The 15,715-nt window shown below is 66.5% G+C and overlaps 1 protein-coding gene across 1 annotated transcript; it reads left to right on the top strand.

Moving 5' to 3' along the window:
* The first annotated feature begins 4,844 nt into the window (after positions 1-4,844).
* PIGS (phosphatidylinositol glycan anchor biosynthesis class S) lies at positions 4,845-15,398 on the top strand. The gene is made up of 12 exons (XM_038375941.2): positions 4,845-5,001; positions 6,309-6,448; positions 7,226-7,337; positions 8,433-8,522; positions 9,096-9,184; positions 9,818-10,028; positions 10,482-10,624; positions 10,720-10,834; positions 11,321-11,466; positions 11,953-12,053; positions 12,723-12,933; positions 13,825-15,398. Exons 1-12 carry the CDS (start codon positions 4,983-4,985, stop codon positions 14,098-14,100), a joined length of 1,653 nt encoding a protein of 550 aa, XP_038231869.1. The 5' UTR covers positions 4,845-4,982; the 3' UTR covers positions 14,101-15,398.
* The last annotated feature ends 317 nt before the right edge of the window (positions 15,399-15,715 follow it).

The following is a 15,715-nucleotide window of genomic DNA, read 5'->3' as shown; positions in this document are numbered from 1 at the left end:
TGCCCAATGCCGGGGAGGGTGGAGTGTGGGTGCAGTGCCGAGGAGGCCGGGATGTGGGTGCAGTGCACAGGGCTGGGGAGTGGGTACAGTGGCCGGGGGAGGAGTGCAGTGCCCAGGAGGCCAGGGTGTGGGTGTAGTGTCAGGGGAGGGGTGCAGTGCCCAGGGCCGTAGAGTGGGTACAGGGGCTGGGGGAGGGGTGCAGTACTGAGGAGGCCGGGGTGGGGGTGCAGTGTCGGGGGGGTGCAGTGTCCAGGGCCAGGGAGTGTGTGCAGTGATGGGGGAGGGGTGCAGTGCTGAAGAGGCCGGGGAATGGGGGCAGAGATGGGGGAGGGATTCAGTGCCCAGGGCTGGGGAGTGGGTATACTGGCCGGGGGAGGGGTGCAGTGTCCAGGGCCGGGGAGGGGTGCAATGAGGGGGGAGGGGCGCAGTGCTGAAGAGGCCGGGGTGGGGTGCAGTGAGGGGGGAGGGGTGCAGAGACGGGGGAGGGGCGCAGTGCTGAAGAGGCCAGGGTGGGGTGCAGTGAGGGGGAGGGGCGCAGTGCTGAAGAGGCCAGGGTGGGGTGCAGTGCTGAAGAGGCCGGGGTGGGGTGCAGTGAGGGGGGTGGGGCGCAGTGCTGAAGAGGCCGGGGTGGGGTGCAGTGAGGGGGGAAGGGCGCAGTGCTGAAGAGGCCGGGGTGGGGTACAGTGAGGGGGGAGGGGCGCAGTGCTGAAGAGGCCGGGGAATGGGGGCAGAGATGGGGGAGGGATTCAGTGCCCAGGGCTGGGGAGTGGGTATACTGGCCGGGGGAGGGGTGCAGTGTCCAGGGCCGGGGAGGGGTGCAATGAGGGGGGAGGGGCGCAGTGCTGAAGAGGCCGGGGTGGGGTGCAGTGAGGGGGGAGGGGTGCAGAGACGGGGGAGGGGCGCAGTGCTGAAGAGGCCAGGGTGGGGTGCAGTGAGGGGGAGGGGCGCAGTGCTGAAGAGGCCAGGGTGGGGTGCAGTGCTGAAGAGGCCGGGGTGGGGTGCAGTGAGGGGGGTGGGGCGCAGTGCTGAAGAGGCCGGGGTGGGGTGCAGTGAGGGGGGAGGGGCGCAGTGCTGAAGAGGCCGGGGTGGGGTGCAGTGAGGGGGAAGGGCGCAGTGCTGAAGAGGCCGGGGTGGGGTGCAGTGAGGGGGGTGGGGTGCAGTGAGGGGGGAGGGGCGCAGTGCTGAAGAGGCCGGGGTGGGGTGCAGTGAGGGGGGAGGGGCACAGTGCTGAAGAGGCCAGGGAGGGGTGCAGTGAGGGGGAGGGGCGCAGTGAGGGGGGAGGGGCGCAGTGCTGAAGAGGTCGGGGTGGGGTGCAGTGAGGGGGGAGGGGTGCAGAGACGGGGGAGGGGCGCAGCGCTGAAGAAGCCGGGGTGGGGTGCAGTGAGGGGGGAGGGGCGCAGCGCTGAAGAGGCCGGGGTGGGGTGCAGTGAGGGGGGGAGGGGCGCAGCGCTGAAGAGGCCGGGGTGGGGTGCAGTGAGGGGGGAGGGGCGCAGTGCTGAAGAGGCCGGGGTGGGGTGCAGTGAGGGGGAGGGGCGCAGTGCTGAAGAGGCCGGGGTGGGGTGCAGTGAGGGGGAGGGGCGCAGTGCTGAAGAGGCCGGGGTGGGGTGCAGTGAGGGGGAGGGGCGCAGTGCTGAAGAGGCCGGGGTGGGGTGCAGTGAGGGGGAGGGGAGCAGTGCTGAAGAGGCCGGGGTGGGTGCAGTGAGGGGGAGGGGCGCAGTGCTGAAGAGGCCGGGTGGGGTGCAGTGAGGGGGGAGGGGCGCAGTGCTGAAGAGTCCGGGGTGGGGTGCAGTGAGGGGTGAGGGGCGCAGTGCTGAAGAGGCCGGGGTGGGGTGCAGTGAGGGGGGAGGGGCGCAGTGCTGAAGAGGCCGGGGTGGGGTGCAGTGAGGGGGAGGGGCGCAGTGGTGAAGAGGCCGGGGTGGGGTGCAGTGAGGGGGAGGGGCGCAGTGCTGAAGAGGCCGGGGTGGGGTGCAGTGAGGGGGAGGGGCGCAGTGCTGAAGAGGCCGGGGTGGGGTGCAGTGAGGGGGGAGGGGCGCAGTGCTGAAGAGGCCGGGGTGGGGTGCAGTGAGGGGGGAGGGGTGCAGTGAGGGGGGAGGGGCGCAGTGCTGAAGAGGCCGGGGTGGGGTGCAGTGAGGGGGGAGGGGCACAGCGCTGAAGAGGCCGGGGTGGGGTGCAGTGAGGGGGAGGGGCGCAGCGCTGAAGAGGCCGGGGTGGGGTGCAGTGAGGGGGAGGGGCGCAGCGCTGAAGAGGCCGGGGTGGGGTGCAGTGAGGGGGGAGGGGCGCAGCGCTGAAGAGGCCGGGGTGGGGGGCAGTGAGGGGGAGGGGCGCAGTGCTGAAGAGGCCGGGGTGGGGTGCAGTGAGGGGGAGGGGCGCAGTGCTGAAGAGGCCGGGTTGGGGTGCAGTGAGGGGGAGGGGCGCAGTGCTGAAGAGGCCGGGGTGGGGTGCAGTGAGGGGGGAGGGGCGCAGTGCTGAAGAGGCCGGGGTGGGGTGCAGTGAGGGGGGAGGGGCGCAGTGCTGAAGAGGCCGGGGTGTGGTGCAGTGAGGGGGGAGGGGCGCAGTGCTGAAGAGGCCGGGGGTGGGGTGCAGTGAGGGGGAGGGGCGCAGTGCTGAAGAGGCCGGGGTGGGGTGCAGTGAGGGGGAGGGGCGCAGTGCTGAAGAGGCCGGGGTGGGGTGCAGTGAGGGGGGAGGGGCGCAGTGCTGAAGAGGCCGGGGTGGGGTGCAGTGAGGGGGGAGGGGTGCAGTGAGGGGGGGAGGGGCGCAGCGCTGAAGAGGCCGGGGTGGGGTGCAGTGAGGGGGGAGGGGCGCAGTGCTGAAGAGGCCGGGGTGGGGTGCAGTGAGGGGGAGGGCGCAGTGCTGAAGAGGCCGGGGTGGGGTGCAGTGAGGGGGGAGGGGTGCAGTGAGGGGGGGAGGGGCGCAGCGCTGAAGAGGCCGGGGTGGGGTGCAGTGAGGGGGGGAGGGGCGCAGTGCTGAAGAGGCCGGGGTGGGGTGGCAGTGAGGGGGAGGGGCGCAGTGCTGAACGAGGCCGGGGTGGGGTGCAGTGAGGGGGAGGGGCGCAGGGCTGAAGAGGCCGGGGTGGGGCTGCAGTGAGGGGGGAGGGGCGCAGTGCTGAAGAGGCCGGGGTGGGGTGCAGTGAGGGGGGGGGCGCAAGTGGTGAAGAGGCCGGGGCTGGGGTGCACTGGAGGTGGGAGGGGCGCAGCGCTGAAGAGGCCGGGGTGGGGTGCAGTGAGGGGGAGGGGCGCAGCGCTGAAGAGGCCGGGGGTGGGGTGCAGTGAGGGGGGAGGGGCGCAGCGCTGAAGAGGCCGGGGTGGGGTGCAGTGAGGGGGGAGGGGCGCAGCGCTGAAGAGGCCGGGGTGGGGTGCAGTGAGGGGGAGGGGCGCAGCGCTGAAGAGGCCGGGGTGGGGTGCAGTGAGGGGGGAGGGGCGCAGCGCTGAAGAGGCCGGGGTGGGGTGCAGTGAGGGGGAGGGGCGCCGCGCTGAAGAGGCCGGGGTGGGGTGCAGTGAGGGGGGAGGGGCGCAGCGCTGAAGAGGCCGGGGGGGGGTGCAGTGAGGGGGGAGGGGCGCAGCGCTGAAGAGGCCGGGGTGGGGTGCAGTGAGGGGGAGGGGCGCAGCGCTGAAGAGGCCGGGGTGGGGTGCAGTGAGGGGGGAGGGGCGCAGCGCTGAAGAGGCCGGGGTGGGGTGCAGTGAGGGGGAGGGGCGCAGCGCTGAAGAGGCCGGGGTGGGGGTGCAGTGAGGGGGGAGGGGCGCAGCGCTGAAGAGGCCGGGGTGGGGTTGCAGTGAGGGGGGAGGGGCGCAGCGCTGAAGAGGCCGGGGTGGGTGCAGTGAGGGGGGAAGGGCGCAGTGCTGAAGAGGCCGGGGTGGGGTGCAGTGAGGGGAGGGGCGCAGTGCTGAAGAGGCCGGGGTGGGGTGCCGTGAGGGGGGAGGGGCGCAGTGCTGAAGAGGCCGGGGTGGGGTGCAGTGAGGGGGGAGGGGCGCAGTGCTGAAGAGGCCGGGGTGAGGTGCAGTGAGGGGGGAGGGGTGCAGTGAGGGGGGGAGGGGCGCAGCGCTGAAGAGGCCGGGGTGGGGTGCAGTGAGGGGGGAGGGGCGCAGCGCTGAAGAGGCCGGGGTGGGGTGCAGTAGAGGGGGGAGGGGCGCAGCGCTGAAGAGGCCGGGGTGGGGTGCAGTGAGGGGGGGGGGCGCAGCGCTGAAGAGGCCGGGGTGGGTGGTTGCCAGTGAGGGGGGAGGGGCGCAGCGCTGAAGAGGGCCGGGGTGGGGTGCAGTGAGGGGGAGGGGCGCAGCGCTGAAGAGGCCGGGGGGGGTTGGGGGCAGTGAGGGGGAGGGGCGCAGCGCTGAAGAGGCCGGGGTGGGGTGCAGTGAGGGGGGAGGGGCGCAGCGCTGAAGAGGCCGGGGTGGGGTGCAGTGAGGGGGGAGGGGCGCAGCGCTGAAGAGGCCGGGTGGGGTGCAGTGAGGGGGGAGGGGCGCAGCGCTGAAGAGGCCGGGGTGGGGTGCAGTGAGGGGGGAGGGGCGCAGCGCTGAAGAGGCCGGGGTGGGGTGCAGTGAGGGGGGAGGGGCGCAGTGCTGAAGAGGCCGGGGTGGGGTGCAGTGAGGGGGAGGGGCGCAGTGCTGAAGAGGCCGGGGTGGGGTGCAGTGAGGGGGGGAGGGGCGCAGTGCTGAAGAGGCCGGGGTGGGGTGCAGTGAGGGGGGAGGGGTGCAGGGCCCCGCTGGCCGGCCGGGTGCAGTTGCTCCGTGCGCAGCCCTGGACCCGCCCCCCTCCTTCTCCGCCGGGCCCCTGGGCAGGACGGGGCAGCCCCTGCGATGTCCCTCCGAGGGACCCGTACCAGATTGGCGTCTTCGCGACCCACCTCCGGTGCTCTTAGTCGGCGTTGATTGGTCAGCGCTGCTGTCGGTCTACGCCGTCTCCTGTCCTTGTCCTGCGCCAATTGGCCGCCGCTGGTTCCCCGACTTCTAGCCCCGCCCCTTGAGGTCCGGGAAGAGCAGTCGGACGAGAGGATGGTGGCTGACGGGGCAGGTGCGGAGCCGGCGGCGGGAGGCGATGGGGGCCCGTGGCCACCGGAGCCGGCGGGGAGCGGAACCCGGCGTCCTGCGCGTGGGAGTCGCGGGCTGGCGGTGGGGGGGGCCGGGGGCAGGTGCCGGGGGCGGCGGGCGGTGAGGAGCCGGGGGCGGCGGGGGGGGGCCGGGCGGTGGGGGGAGCCGGTGAGGAGCCGGGGGCGGCGGGGGGGGGGCGCCGGGGGCGGCGGGGGGGGCCGGGCGGTGAGGAGCCGGGGGCGGCGGGGGGGGGGAGCCGGTGAGGAGCGGGGGCGGTGGGGGGAGCCGGGGGCGGCGGGGGGGGGGAGCCGGTGAGGAGCCGGGGGCGGTGGGGGGAGCCGGGGGCGGCGGGGGGGGCCGGGCGGTGGGGGGAGCGGTGAGGAGCCGGGGGCGGTGGGGGGGGCCGGGGGCGGTGGGGGGAGCTGGGGCGGCGGGGGGAGCCGGTGAGAAGCCGGGGGCGGGGGGGGAGCCGGGGGCGGCGGGGGGGGGCCGGGCGGTGGGGGGAGCCGGTGAGGAGCCGGGGGCGGGGGGGGAGCCGGGGGCGGCGGGGGGGGGCCGGGCGGTGGGGGGAGCCGGGGGGGGGCCGGGCGGTGGGGGGAGCCGGTGAGGAGCCGGGGGCGGGGGGGGAGCCGGGGGCGGCGGGGGGGGGCCGGGCGGTGGGGGGAGCTGGGGGGGGCCGGGCGGTGGGGGGAGCCGGTGAGGAGCCGGGGGCGGTGGGGGGAGCCGGGGTCGGCGGGGGGGGCCGGGCGTTGGGGGGAGCCGGTGAGGAGCCGGGGGCGGCGGGGTGGGGCTGGGGGCGGGGAGCCGCCGGGGGCGGTGGGGGGGGGGAGCCGGGGGCGGTGAGGAGCCGGGGGCGGCGGGGGGGAGCCGGGCGGTGAGGAGCCGGGGGCGGTGGGGGGGGGAGCCGGGCGGTGGGGGGAGCCGGTGAGGAGCCGGGGGCGGTGGGGGGAGCCGGGGGCGGCAGGGGGGGGCCGGGCGGTGGGGGGAGCCGGTGAGGAGCCGGGGGCGGCGGGGTGGGGCTGGGGGCGGGGAGCCGCTGGGGGCGGTGGGGGGAGCCGGGCGGTGAGGAGCCGGGGCGGGGGGGGGGGCCGGGGGCGGTGGGGGGGGGCCGGGGGCGGCGGGGGGGGCCGGGCGGTGAGGAGCCGGGGCGGGGGGGGCGGCGGGGGGGGGCCGGGGGCGGCGGGGGGAGCCGGTGAGGAGCCGGGGGCGGCGAGCCGCCGGGGGCGGGGGGGCTCCGGGGGCGGTGAGCTCCCGGCCCCCCCGCACCAGTGCCCGCCTGTCGGCCCGCAGAGAAGGCGCGGGGGAAGCGCGCTGCTCTCGCCTTCGCTGCCGTCGCCCTGGTGCTGGGGCTGCCGCTGTGGTGGAAGACGACGGAGACGTACCGGGCCGCGCTGCCCTACGCGGGGATCAGCGCGCTGGGCTCGCTCCGGGTAGGGCTGCGCCCCGCGGGGAGGGGCCCGAGGCGTGACCTGGGTGGAGCCCGGAGGCGCTTGCTCCCAGCCAGGGCCGGCTGCAGCCTGCTCCGCCTCAGGGCTGGCCCGCGGGTCAGTGCCCCCTCGTGCTCTGTGCTGGGGGAAGAGCCGGGCCTGGGCCCCGCTCCCATCCCGCCCCCCGGCCCAAGCCCCACGCTAAGAGGCAGCAGGGTGTCCGCAATGTGGTGTTCTCCCTGGCCTGGCGCTGGCCGGCCTGTGACAGCTGCAGCCCGATGGGACCCTGGTTGCTGCGCGCCCTCCTTCCCAGCGGTGAGAGCGGCGGGGGCACCTCTTCAGCCCACCCTTGGCACAGCCCTTGGTGCAGGCCTCCCTGCTGGATGGTGGTTCTGGGACCCAGTGCCGTGACGGGAGACTCTGCCACTTGAACGCCCTCGGCTTGCTTTGCTAGCCCTGTGCCTGCAGGCTGGCTCGCCCCAGCAGGAGTTTGCTGCCCCTATAGGGGCTATTCCCCATTGGGAAGGGCTGAATCTCCCACATTTGTCAGCTCTTTTTGGCACAGACTCTTGATGCAGACACAGGAGTTTCCAGCTGGTGGCAGCAGCAATTCATCGGTCTCCCTTCATAGGGTTCAGATACTGTTGAAGTTCTAGGGGGCCCCAAGGGCTGTGGGTGATTCTGGGCCTCGCAGAAAGGCTGTGAGGAGGTGCGGGGGGTTTGACGGAGGGTGGCAGGGGACGTGGCTTATGCTGCCAGGTAATGCTGCTCTTTGCTCAGTTCCAGCTGACTGTGCCTGTCTCAGTGGTTTTTGCCAAGGGGGCTCTGCCAGGAGCTCAACAGAGGAGGCTCCCTTTCACAGACCCAAAGGAGAAGGAGAGCCTGTTAAACTGTAAGAACCTCTGGCTACTGGGGGGCTTGTGCTTTAGCTGTAACCCCTTTGTTTTCTTTAATCTCGTGACTCTCCCCACTGTCCCTGCTCTGGCCCCTTGGCTGTTGCTGCACTCACTGCCCCTACAGATGGCTTTCTGCTGCTGCAATGGAGGCCAGTAGCCCTGTCCACCAAGACCCACATCCCCATGGCGCTGCCGGTACCATCTCAAGTAGGCAAGCCGAATCCCCATTTCTCCCATCCAGCTGCAGGAGCTAAGACCACTCTGGGGCTGGGACTGTCCCCCCACAGATTAGTCATGGTGGCGACTCATGATACAAGTTCCTCACATTGTTTCAAGCCGTGAAAGGCTGGAGCAACTCTCCTCCAAGCATGAGCCTCTTGTGACCCCAGTGCAGTTAGGCATTGGGCTAGAGAGGGGCCGGCTGGTGAGATACAGGCGTGGAGGGTGAAGAGCAGGGGGCACTGACTGCTTCCCGCCTCTGCCCTCAGGGCTGCTTCCCATCGTGCACCCCAGCCTGCAGCATTGGAGCAAGGAAGAGTCCTTCCCAGCCCAAACACGCAGGTCTGGGGGGAGCCACTGAGGAGGGAAGGTTCCGAGAGCTGAGGGTAGCTGGGAGCACAATGTTCCCGAGTGTCTGGAGGCGCACACCATGAGGTGGGAGGGGGGCGCATGGGAGGGTAACGAGAATCAGAGGAAACAAAGGGAAGGAAGCTCCCGGCCCATGCGGTAGGTCACGCTGAAGTTATCTACCCGGGGAGGGGAGCCCCATCACTTGTGACACATCAGACTGGGCAAACCCTAGGGAACACGGACCAGTGAACCATCCTGCCTATGGGGATGGACCTGCTGGGCCATGAGGCCTTGCTCAGCTCTGGGAGCTGGGGCTCAGCACTGGCCTAAGGGGAAGCTTATGGCATGCGTACAGCTTGGAGAAGGTGCTGTATCCCTTTCGGCCTGGTTCCTTGTCAGGGTTACCAGTGCAGGGCCCTGGTGCTGGAGAGCACTGCACATAGGGCCAGCTGGCCTCACCTGTTCTCTCTCTCTCTCTCTCTCTCTCTCTCTCTCTCTCTCTCTCCCTCCCTTCCCTGCAGCAAAAACAAGCGTTACGTCTCGCTATGAGATGACTTATCGGAGTGCAACCGTCACAGAGCAGGCAGCCTTGGCCTTGGCCACTGTGAAAGGTACAGAGTCGCACTGGTTCTGTAGGACACGCTAGGCTGCTGCCCTGGGGTAGAGTTGGCAAAGAGCAGGGAGTCCTGGCTCTCCTGGGATACTTGCAGCTGGCCGTGTCCTGCAGGTGCTGCTCTGCGCCCGAATAGGATGCAGGTGGTGGGTGCTAGTTTGACAGCCAGTGAAGTTCTTGCTGCGCCTGCCCAGAAACACCATGTCTGTGGGGAGCAAAGGGCCTGCATTCCGAGGGTGCACGGGGGTGTGTCACCCGGGGAGCTGTTTTGGATTGCTGCTGCTGATTACCACATGCAGCTCTTGGAGCACAGGAATGGGCTGCTCCAGGGCAGGGGGGCAGTTCCAGGAGCCGGGGGGGTGGGGCAGGGACCTAGGGGTGACTGTGGACACAGACTTGTGTTGTAGTGGTGACTGCAAGGGAGCCCGGTGATCCCGGCTGGAGATGGGCTGGGAGAGAGGCGAGGGTTTCCCCTCTCTGGAATACTTCCTTTGGGCAGTTGGTAATGCCTGCTCCATCCCCCCCATGGGATGCCGCCTGGCACATGCCTTCTCTCCCTTCTCTTCCTCAGAGGCAGACGCAGCGCTGCTCCCGCTGCAGGACTCGCTGGGCGCTCTGACTGTATACGTGATCCCGGAAACCTCCCCTCTCCTGCCTCAGGTACAGCATCCTCTGCTGGGAGTGCCCTACCTCCTCGCTCTGGGACCAGTAGTGTGGCTTGGAGTGTCCTGCAGCTGCCTGCTGCTTCCCACGAAAGAGCTGTGACCCTGGAGTAAGAGAGCAGGCAGATGACCCCCAGAGAGATTGTGCTGGATAGAGACCTGCCCAGAAAGATGCCCTATTCCCCTGTCGCACTCCTTCCTCCAGGCACAGCACAAAGGGCAGAGTCATGTGGCTGGGCCTTGGCAGGTGGATGATCTGAGTGGGTGGGGGCACTGCTGGAAGGGACACCCTTCTGCAGAACAGAGACGCTTCCCATGTTGCTTGCCCCATAGGCAGGAAGGGGCATGGCTCTCCTGTGTACTTTGTGAGCTCTCCCCTGCCCTTCAGTGGGGTGGCTGCGGAACAATCCAAGACCCTCTTTGTCTGAGACTGCTGTCCATGGAGCTTCCCCAGCCCTGTTATCCTGGGTCCAGGCACAAGAAGGGGTCAGTCTGGGGCAACGCCTGCCAGGGGCTAAGCATGCTGCCCTGGGAGCGCTGAGCCCCGTTTGCTCTGTGCCCAGGAGCAGGGGAGGTGTGCACACCCTGTCCCTCCCCAGAGTCCTGGCTCACTGCCCTGCCTTCTCTGCAGGGCGTTGGTGTGTACATCGGGAAGCACCGCAGTGCCGTGATGAGGTGTACACAGGGCCCCGGGGACGTCCTGGCTGCTGTTAGTGCCTGGGTACAGCAGATTGTGCAGGCCATGTCCTTCACCACTGACTCCATCGTCACCGCCTTGTCAGATCGCGTCCCCATGGACCAGCTCGGCATGGACACGAGGCGCCCATTCAAATCCAGCCTGGGTAGGACGTGCTGGGTGCCTGCCAGGAGAGGCTGTTCCCATGGTTCTCTGCAGCATGTTGTCTTCCTTGGGCAGGGCTGGGAGCAGCACAGGGCCACATACCTCTCCCCCACCCTCGGATTCCCAGGCACCCCCTCCCTTTTAGTAACCAACACTTTGGGATCCTCTCTGCACCCCAGCAACCCATCTGTTGGTGCTTTGTGCCACTGCCCGGGAGCCCCTTAGCTCGGGAGCATGCAGCTGGGTCCCACAGTTATTCCTTGGAGCGTAGCTCTGTTCTCTCTCTGTCCCACTTGGCATCTGCTCTGCTCTGGAATCGTTGCTCGTGCACTCCTGCCCTGGGGATGGCCAAGCTGATCCTGTGCCATTGGCAGCTGCTGTCCTGGCATGTGCCACTGCAGCTCCCCCTTGCAGAGGGATGTTGTTGGCAGCCTCTGTTCTCTGCTCTTCCCAGGGTACGAAATCACCTTCAGCTTATTGAACCCAGACCCCAAGTCCCACAACGTGCACTGGGACATCGAGGCAGCTGTCAACAGCTATGTACAGCCCTTCCTTGACAAGCTGGGCTCGGTGGCCAACTTCTCTGTGGACTCCCAGGTAAGAGGTGCGGTAGGAGGGGGGAGGGTGTCCCCACCCAGGCTGGCCACAGGGTGGTCTTCCCACAGCATCCATCTCCTTGGTGATCCCCTCAGATCCTGTACTATGCCGTCCTGGGGGTCTCGCCCCGCTTTGACAAGGTCTCCTCCAGCTTCATCCTGAGCGCGCTCAGTCTCCCCCACGTCATTAACCCGGTGGAAGCCAGGCTGGGTAAGTGCCACCTTGCGTCCTTGCGGTGACTGCTTTGAGAGTTTAGTGTTGCTGAGGGTAAAGGCAGAGACCTGTGCTGGCAGACACAGCACAGGCTCTGCCCCCCCAGAGCCCTCGCTACCAGCCCTGCACCGCCCTCCAGCGGAGGCTGCCATGCTGCTGACTAGTTAGAAGGGCAGATCCCCATGAGAGGCATAGACTGAGACCCAGCAAAATTTGTGCTGTTTGTGACCTGGGTGGGATCTCAACATATGGCTCCTATTGAAAGCACCGATGTAGCCACAGGCCACTGACCCCTTCTCAGGAGCAGGTGGAGACTGGCCTCCCTGGCAAGGGGAGGAGAGGGTCCGGTCCCGCCCTGCCCCCAGTAACATTCCAGACGCTGAGCTCCTGCAGGCAGCTTCTCAGCCTCCCTGTTGGCCACCAGTGTCTGGCGGGCCAGGGTCTGCCCTGGAAATGTGTGGTGCTCACTGTGCGCTGCTGCAGGTTCCAGCGCCACTTCGCTCTACCCCGTGTTGAACTTCCTGCTGTACGTGCCAGAGCGCGTCCATTCCCCTCTCTACATCCAGGACAAGGACGGTGCCGCTGTGGGGACCAACGCCTTCCACAGCCCTCGCTGGGGTGGGATCATGGTAAGGAGGAGGTGCCTGGCCTGGCACGGGCTTGCCCTGTATGAGGAAAGCACCGCTCTGCTCCCGCTGGAGGGCCTAGGCAGTCCCTTTGGTCCCCTGCCCCCATGCTGGGGGCTGTGGCGGGCAGGGGCTGACCAGCTGGAGCCCTGTGCTGTGCTTGTGAGCTCCTGGTCCATCTCCTCCAGCCCCAGCAGCATCCTGCCAGGGCCCCAACAATGCCGACTGCACCCTACGGGCTTTTTCTACTTGGCGCCAGTTTCTTGCCCCTTCCCGTGATGCAGCTGGTCTGGCCACTCTCAGAGATGGGAGGCCGGGCTGGAGGGGAGCCTGGGCCTGAGCCCCATGGCCGTTCCCTGAAGGAGGCAGTGCTGCTCAGCACAGCAGGGTAGCCCAGAGCTGCGGGCTGAGTGGAGAACAGGGACTGGGGCCCCTGTGTGGTGAGGCATAGCCTGTGTCAGGCCTGCCCTGGACACACTCTCTTGGCAGGTGTACAACATTGACCACCCAGTTCCTGACAAGGCCCCTCTCCCGCTTCGGGTGGACGTGGACGTGGTGCGAGTGATGGAGGTGTTCCTGGCCCAGCTACGGTGAGGACACTGCTCTCTGCTCTGCCCCGCCCCAGCCGTTCCATTCTCTGCATTTCTTGCGTTCAGTTCCACCACAGCAGCGTGAGGCTGTGGCCCCTGGGGCTATGCCTGCCCTGGGAGGTGTGTGCCAGGGCAGAGATGCTGCCTCTCTGGCTCCCCCTGCTCTGGCAGCCTGGGGCTGCTTCTGTGCTTTTCCTAGACTCTCTGGGTCACTGGCTGGCTTGGGGGGTCGGCAGTGGCGTGTGGCTCCAGTTTTCCCTTAGCTGCTGGATCAGTCTGGCCTAGGGTGGTGGTGGCAGCAGCTGGAGTTGTCCTGTCTGACGGCTGTTCAGTAGCATTGGTGGGTGTTGGACCAAGGCCCAGTGACCACAAAACCCACAATCCCACTAACTTGCCCCTTTTCAGCCATGGTGTCACGGACCGTCCCCTTTCTGCCTTAGCTCAGCAGTAATGTGTTTGGAAAGCCTGACGCACACCTGCCCCTCTGGGCAGCAGGACTCAGACCTGCACCTTGTGCCAGGGCTGAACTCGCTTCAGGAAAGGCAAACGAGAACATTTCTGCCACGTGCCCATTCCATTCCTCTGCTGCAGGGGGTGTGAGCCCAGGGAAGAGTTGGCCCGGTGACCTCCCTGCCAACTCAGAGCTGATCTGCCCCTTCTCCCTCACAGGTTGTTGTTTGGGATCTCCCAGGTGTCACTCCCAGAGGAGTTCCTGCTGGAGAGCCCTGGGAACGACGGGCTGACTGATTGGGAGCTGGACCGCCTGCTGTGGACCCGGACAGTTGAGAATATCGCCACGGTGTCCACCACCCTCACCTCCCTGGCCCAACTGCTAGACAAGATCGGGAACATCGTCATCAAGGATGATGTTGCCTCTGAGGTGGGTGGGTCCCCATGACAGGTTGGGGGCTGCCAGCATCACATAGGAGCCCCACATGCTGCTGCTGGAGACCTTGTCTGCCCAAACTTGTGTGTGTATGTCCCCTCTTGGGGAGGGAGAAGGGTTCTGAAAATTGTTCCCCTTAACCTAGAGGGCTGGACCAGGCCTGGCTGCTTGAGTCAGCTAGAGGACACAAGGGCGCCCTCTCCTGGGCTGAGAATTCTGCCTTTGCAGCATCACTAACCTCTTATGCCCTGGGCCTATAATTAATAGAAACTGCCACAGCCTTACTGGGGAGAGACCTTCTAAATCCTCCCATCCCCCCTCTCTCTGGGCTGATACCCCTGGGTGCCTTTGAGTGAAAGTCTGTGCTGAAAAGTGAGTGGACAGGTGGCAGATCCACTCCCTGTCAGCTGGTATGGGCCAGCTGTGGGTTTTTACTGCAGTGTAGACCTGGGTGTATGTCGTAACCCTGGAGCCAACGCAGCTCTGGGGCAGCAAGGGGGTTCCAGCCCTTCCTTCCCCTGCAGCGTCAGTGCAGCAGTTTGCTAAGTTCCTGTTGCAGGCCCACATCTTGCCCCAGTTACTCAGTGTGTGAGCCACTGAAGAGAATGGGACTGCACAGGTGTAGCTGAGAGCGTAGAAAGCAGTGGGGTTGAACAGGTGTAGGAGTAGGTGGCTTGACACTCAGAGCCCCCTGGCTGTGGGGTGCTGAGAAGGAACATGCAGAGGCCAGTGTCGTCACTTAGAGCGGATCCAGATTTGACTATCCAGGATCTGCTCAGCTTCTGGCACTCTTAGGCCTCAAGTGTGGGTTCCTGGAGCTCCCTTGACCTGCCTGGGCCAGACCGGGGGCTGCTGTGCACTGACTTTTTGTGTGGTCCCATCCAGGTTTACCATGCAGTAACGTCAGCGCAGACTGCTATGCTGGAGCTGGCCTCTGGCCATCTGGACTCGGCATTCCAGGCCAGTAAAGAGGCGGTCACCTCCTCGGAGCGGGCCTTCTTTGACCCTTCGCTGCTGCATCTCCTCTACTTCCCTGATGACCAGAAATTTGCTATCTACATCCCACTCTTCCTGCCTATGGCAGTGCCTATCCTGCTGTCCCTGGTGAAGATCCTCCAGGAAGCCAAACAGAGCAAGAAGGAGCCCACGAAAACTGACTGAGCCTGTCTGCAGCTGCCCCATGGGGCAGGGGAGCTCAGAGCCTGCTGGTGACAGCCTGTCTGTAGGAACAGTCATGGCCCAGTTAAAGTTGAGAGCCTTGGTATTGGACTCGGATGATTCTTTATGAATCCTGGAAGAGTGGAAAATCTGGCAAAAATAAGGTGTTGGGTCAGAAACCAAGGCATAGAACCACCACTGCTACTTCCAGCATGGAGCTCTTGGGTTCGCCTTTACCTAGGGGGTTAGCGGGGACTCTAAAGGGGACATCTATGCTGCATTTAGACACCTGTGGCTGGCCAGTGCCAGCCGACGCAGGTTAAGGGGCTGTTTCATTGTGGTGTAGCTCTTTGGGCTCTAGGACCCTGCAAGATGGGAGGGGACCAGAGTGTGGGCTCCAGCCTAAGCCTGAATGTCTTACACCTCAATTAAATAGCCCCTTAGCAAGAGTCCCACAAGCCTGTCAGCTGGTATGGGCCAGCTGTGGGTTTTTACTGCAGTGTAGACCTCCCCCAAGGAGTGTAGAGTGGCTACAGCTGTGTGTGACTGGCCACCTGAGCAAAATGTCCCTGCCAGCTGGGTCCAAGGTGGATGAGCTCGTGCCACTTCTGCTTTTTCTAGTTACTGCAGCCAGCTCCACCACCAGACAGCAGATGAGGCAGTTTTGGGGCTTCCTGGGTATGAATCAAGCTTGCATTCCTCCCCCCCGCTCACTCCCCCCAAGGTGCCTGGATTAAGGGGCTCTCCTTTGAGTCAAAAGGATTGGTGTTAGCTTCTGGGAGATCCTCTGGAGTCTCTGTCCCCTCTGAGTGCTTAAGCAGTCTGAAGTGCACCCTTCCTGCCCAGCCACTAAAGGACGTGCACCTGGGACTGCTTAGTTTAGCGGGAGTGAGACTGGTGGGGCACCTTCCTTTCTCTCCTGTTGAGAGCCTTGGTATTGGCAGGGCCCCTCTTACATGCCTGGACCCGGGTCCCTCCCTCATGAGCTATTGATCCACAAGTGTGACCCTGCCACCTTCCTCAATGTAGGGGGCATATACAGGCCAGCCTGTGCACTGGGGCAGGGCTTCCTCGCAGTATCTGCAGCAGGTGAGTGCTGCTTGTACTTCACGGAGGTACAGAAAGTGGCTCTTGGGTTTCTTAGCTTCCTACCACTGCTGGCAGCCTGTGGGTCTCTGTGGAGGGAGCCTGGGGCCTTGTGTTGCAAGGGGGCTGGGTGGGGGCCAGATGTGAGAGGGATGTACTGATGAATGCTGAACAAAACAAGGTTTCCTTTTAATAAAAGTAAAAGCCAGACTCTGCTGAGGGGCAGCATGCCTTCCTGGGAATTCAAGCAGCCTGTGCCACCCTGGCCGGCTTGGCCTGGGGAGATCCTGCCCCTTAGGAGCTTCTCAGGGTGGCCCACGGGATGGCTCCTGTGTGTGCGTCGGGCCTGGGAGGGTTTCCTGTCGGATGGGCTAGGTTTTGGGAAATCAGGTTCTCCGACAGTGTGCAGAGTGTTGTGCTGCTCACACTGGCCAGCTGCCTCGCTCCAGTCTCTCTCCTGTCCAGCATCCGTCTGTCTGTCTGTCCTTCTCAAAGAGAAGGAGCTTGCTGCTCTGTGCTGTGGGAGAGGAGT

This window comes from Dermochelys coriacea, chromosome 17, assembly GCF_009764565.3.
Source record: "Dermochelys coriacea isolate rDerCor1 chromosome 17, rDerCor1.pri.v4, whole genome shotgun sequence".
Taxonomy (NCBI): domain Eukaryota; kingdom Metazoa; phylum Chordata; order Testudines; family Dermochelyidae; genus Dermochelys; species Dermochelys coriacea.
The sequence above is the reverse complement of the archived record's forward strand: the minus strand, read 5'-3'. Positions and strand labels throughout refer to the sequence as shown.

Coding starts and splice junctions, on each gene's coding strand:
- PIGS (XM_038375941.2), top strand. Junction 10,835..11,320: donor CCCGGTGGAAGCCAGGCTGG/GTAAGTGCCACC, acceptor GCGCTGCTGCAG/GTTCCAGCGCCACTTCGCTC. Junction 11,467..11,952: donor CTCGCTGGGGTGGGATCATG/GTAAGGAGGAGG, acceptor CTCTCTTGGCAG/GTGTACAACATTGACCACCC.